The sequence below is a fragment of the Arachis hypogaea genome, chromosome 16, assembly GCF_003086295.3.
Source record: "Arachis hypogaea cultivar Tifrunner chromosome 16, arahy.Tifrunner.gnm2.J5K5, whole genome shotgun sequence".
Classification (NCBI taxonomy): Eukaryota; Viridiplantae; Streptophyta; class Magnoliopsida; order Fabales; family Fabaceae; genus Arachis; species Arachis hypogaea.
In genome coordinates, this window is record NC_092051.1 from 14,738,968 (window position 1) to 14,743,703 (window position 4,736).

General features: G+C 29.8%; 1 protein-coding gene across 1 annotated transcript; it reads right to left on the reverse strand.

Moving 5' to 3' along the window:
• Positions 1-1,695: 1,695 nt before the first annotated feature.
• Positions 1,696-2,967, reverse strand: LOC112758737 (putative expansin-A17). The gene is made up of 3 exons (XM_025807468.3): positions 2,751-2,967; positions 2,346-2,667; positions 1,696-2,255 (listed from the first exon to the last, which is right to left on the reverse strand). Exons 1-3 carry the CDS (start codon positions 2,875-2,877, stop codon positions 1,943-1,945), a joined length of 762 nt encoding a protein of 253 aa, XP_025663253.1. The 5' UTR covers positions 2,878-2,967; the 3' UTR covers positions 1,696-1,942.
• Positions 2,968-4,736: the final 1,769 nt, after the last annotated feature.

The following is a 4,736-nucleotide window of genomic DNA, read 5'->3' on the forward strand; positions in this document are numbered from 1 at the left end:
TATAATTAATTTTTTTAAAAAACTAAAATATTCAATATAATTTTTTTAATAATCTATTTAAATATATATTTTTTATATATTTTAAAATTTTAAATTATAAATTAATTATCCTTTTTCTATTGAAAATTGGACACGTAAAGTAATACAAAACCAAAGTAAAATGTTGAAAGCAACAACTGAAGCTGCTGGTGTCACGGCTTCACCGAAAGTGTCCCTCTATACATATACCAGTATTCTTTATATACAAGTGTTTTACTTATACAAATTAGAATTTAGATTTTTAAAATTTTAAATTTTATTTTAAAGAGTAAAATGTGATTGATCTCTCATCATTTATTTTATAGGTGGAATCGAAAAAAAAAATATAAGAGAAAAACCATTTAAAGGTGAGAGATCATACTTTATTCTCTAAAGCAAAAATTTAGTAGTGAGAGATCACTTCAGACGTGCCTCTTCTATTATATCGATTTTACGCGCTTCCTAATTTAACCGATTTTTCAATCAATGCATGCATATTCTTCTTTGTGCCGTTACTGCACGTTCTTCTTCTTCTCTTTTGTTATTGTGGTTACCAATAATACCACCTCCTCCTCCTCTTCCTCCTTTTTTTTGTATTAGAATTTTTTTCTCCTACTTTTCCCTCCTTCTTCTCCTTATCTCGTTGTTGAAGATAATGAATAATTCAAGTTCAGATTATCAATTGAACTTATTGTTTTGAATCCAATCAAATAGTTGAGGCGTGATTCGATTCTAGTTAATTGTTTTGTTAGTAGTTTATGATTCTGTAGGTGAATAATGTTTTATCATTGATGGTTTGAATTGAATGTAATGTAAAAGTTCTGCATTGAAAAAAATATTTTTCTGTTTTACAGTAAATTTGGGTGTAACACGAAGATATTTAAGTGTATTCTTTAAAATTTTTTTGTGTATGTGTGCTGATAAATTTTGTATAATTCAAAACTCTTCTTCTCCATCCTCCTTATCTTCTATGCTGCTTATTCTTCTTCTTTTTCATCATCATCATCATCTTTTTTTTTATTCTTATTTATCTTTTTTTTTTCTTTGTTTTATCTTCTCAAGTTTCTTCTTGTTTTACTCTTTTAACAAGAATAAAAACAAAAAAAAATCAAACAAAGAAATAGAAGAAACACATAATGGTATAAAATTACTTGAAAAAAGATGAACTTACATTCGTTCAACTAAAAAAAAGAAAAAAATAAGAAAAAAAATGCAGCATTAAAAAAAATTTTTTCTGTAATTTATAACAAATTTGGGTGTAATACGAAAATATTTGGATGTAATACGAAGATACTTAAATGTATTGTTTAAGAATTTTTGGTATATATGTGTTGATAAGTTCTTCATAATTCAAAACTTTTTCTATTTTTCCTCCTCATCTTTTGCTACTGCTGCTTTTTTTTTTCATCATCATCACCATTTTCTTCTTTTTTTTTCTTATTCATCTTTTTCTTTTTTTATTTTACCTTCTCAAATTTCTTCTTGTTTTACTCTCTCACCAATACCACCTCCTTCTCTTTTTTTTCCTTCTTCTTCCATTGAAATTTTTTCTCCTCCTTCTTTTTTCTTCTTCTCTTCCATCATCAGTTATTTAGTTATTTCGTTGTTGAGGATAATAAATAATTCAAGTTCAGATTCAATTGAAGTAGAACAAAATTGATTATTTTGAATCCAATATTATTTTCCTAACATATACTTTTTTATTATTTATTCATTTTTAACAGACTTGATAAATTACCACGGTAATATGATTACATCACAAACACTTATTGCTGAACAGGCCAAAATATAATACTCTTATCATATGGCTTTCTTGAGTGACAAGATTTGCTACATACCTGTTATAGTCATCAAATAGCTGCACACAATGTTTGAATTGTTGAGCCTATTTGAATGGATACAAGTGGATATGTATAGTGATTAATTAGTTGAACTGAACATTAGAGATGAAAGATTGGCCAAATTTCCAATTGGAGGGTGCTACATTATAAGCAGTGAGGGTTCTTCCATTGGTGAGTTGAACTTTGAAGGACAAGCTCTGTCCATTGAGATAGCTTAAACTTTGCCCGTTAACACCCCAGTTCCTGCTCATTGCTTCCCACACATTCTTCTCTGACCCTTTTACCCACACTTGTCCTATCTCCCCAACTCCACCTACATTGCTTATCGTCACTAATTCGAAATAATCCCTTCCTTTGATGCTAAATCTTATTCCTCCACTCCTTTTGCACCCAACTCTGTATAATTAAATATATGTTAGGATTGGACTTTTTTTTTTAAATATATTTGACTAAATTATCATATAACATATACTAATAACGACATACTTTCTGTACAGTATGGGTACGATGCCGGCCTTGTATTTGGCAATGGTTAGAAAGGAAGGTTGAGACATGTCGAAGTGTGGTCTTGGAGGATTACACCAACCGCCATTGTCATTAGGGAGTGCATAGTTTGGAGGACAAAAGTTTGTGGCAGTAACTGTGATGAAAGTGCCCTTAAGGCACCATTGCGGCACTTGGTTTGCATCACAAACTATCTGATAGCAACCGCCGCATGCCTTCCCATCGTTAAACAGAGCGGTACTCAGAGCCGCCGTCTTCGTACCGTAACCATCTGTGTATAGATTCCCATAGCCACATGCACCACCTACAACAAGAACTCACAACGAATTAATGAATCTGAACAAAAAAATATCAAGTTGAATAATCTTGATTATATATGTTATGTACCCATTGTTCCTGAGGCATCGGCTCCACCATAGAAAGTTGCATGAGCTTTCTGCCACAGTGCACATTCAACTCTATGTTGTGCAATGAATAACACCAAACACAATAATAAAAAGAAGAATGTTCTCATTCTCTCTATATATATCTCGGTTTAATTTGTCTAATCAAGCTAAGGAAATGTAACGTACTTGATTATTTTGCTGCATAAAATGGCAAAATCATATGGTAATTTATAGAAGCAGTTGAGACAGTGGAACGAACAACGAACTAGTTCGATAATCAATCGGGTTCAAAGTATTGAGAAATAAAAATAGTATCGAGAGTTGACCAAAAATGTCAAATCTCGCTCTTGTTTTAAAAATAATAGTGGATAACATGCCTTAAAGAAGTAGGGATAATGGTAGGTATATATAATCATGAAATAAACTAATTTAATTAATTGGTTTGTATGCATAACACGTTTAATCATTTCTAGGATCCGTGGTACGTAGTTGGTACAAATACAATATAATCAATCAAACGTAGTTTCCACAACTTGCGGCGGTAAACCCTAACATGCATTTATCATATAATAATTAATCCTATAGGCCAACCCACTTGGATGATAGCTTATCCAACATATATTACAGAAATTAAATAAACAAGATGCTGTTATTCCGTACTTATACATAAATGGTACACGCAATAATGAAAGATAAAGAACGAAACTATGGGTACCTAGCAGGTACGTAGTACGTACATTGTAACATGCAATGTCTTAATATTATTGATATGTATTTGTAGTTGACTTGATTATCTGTTGTTTATCAAGAAATGGACATTTTTTTTATGTTATATATGCAGCTATTGTAGAAGAGGGCTAAGCAACTGTTATTAATAAGTCAGCTATAATACATGTGTTGTGGCATGTTTCATGGAATTAGTTGGAGTCACAAGGCACATGGCACATGGCACATGGCTGATGCCATCTTAACGCTATTTCCGGTTATACATACCACATTCTTCCATGTTCAAATGTCAATTTCACATTGCACATACATTCTGCTTCTAAGGAATTTGGGATTAGTAGTATGATACAATCAATATCGTTAAACGTTTAAGCATTATTTTGATATTTGTATTTTCTTAATATATAATTAACACACACATTTTTTAATTAAAAAGTAATTTAAACATAATTAATTAATAATAATCATATTTTTATTCGAACGTTTAGAGTGATTGGTATTTGTATCCATAGTGAAATTAGTGATATTATGGTTAAGAAATTAGTGAAATTAGTGAAATCAATACTTTTCAACCAATAAATCTGTCAATAATTGAACATTAAAAATAACATGAAAATTTATGTACAACTATCTTTATGTGAAGTTGCTAATTAATAATGATTAGATGAATTGACATATTTGACTAAATTATTATTTAACAACTCTTATCTATCAACTTTATACGAAAATAATTGCATATCAATTTTTACTTAAAATTAAATCTTTAAAACTAAAAACAACAAAAATATCTAAAACTCAATTAAAAATAACATTTGAAAGTGAGATAAAGCAAAATCAATTTAGGGTATAATATTTAAGATTTAATATTTAATATTTATGGTTTAGATATTATAATTTACGATTTAAAATTTAAAATTTAAGATTTAAGATTTAGAATTTAAAATTTAAGATTTAGATTTTAGAATTTAGAATTTAGAATTTAGGATCGTGAGCAAGGAGGTGAGTGAGCGGTGGTGGCCGACGACAGTGGGTGAGTAAAATTATTGTACGTAGTGTTGGAAAGAAAGAGAAGAAGCGAAAGGATAAACAAATATTTTTAAAAAAAGTAGTGAGAAATTGGGTTTGTTTAGTTATTGGTTAAAGTTGGTTTTCAATTTTTGGATTGTGTTGTTAATCAGTAACTTGAATAGCTGATTCTTGTTAGTTGGTCATAAACAGTTGACTCAAGCGAATCATTTTGGAACCAAAAATAACACTTTAA

Bases quoted from the DNA above. Each gene is read 5' to 3' on its own strand.
- LOC112758737 (XM_025807468.3), bottom strand. From the start codon at position 2,877: ATGAGAACATTCTTCTTTTTATTATTGTGTTTGGTGTTATTCATTGCA. The intron at 2,668-2,750 runs GTACATAACATA...TTCTTGTTGTAG, and splicing joins CGATGCCTCAGGAACAATGG to GTGGTGCATGTGGCTATGGG. The intron at 2,256-2,345 runs GTATGTCGTTAT...TTAATTATACAG, and splicing joins GTACCCATACTGTACAGAAA to AGTTGGGTGCAAAAGGAGTG.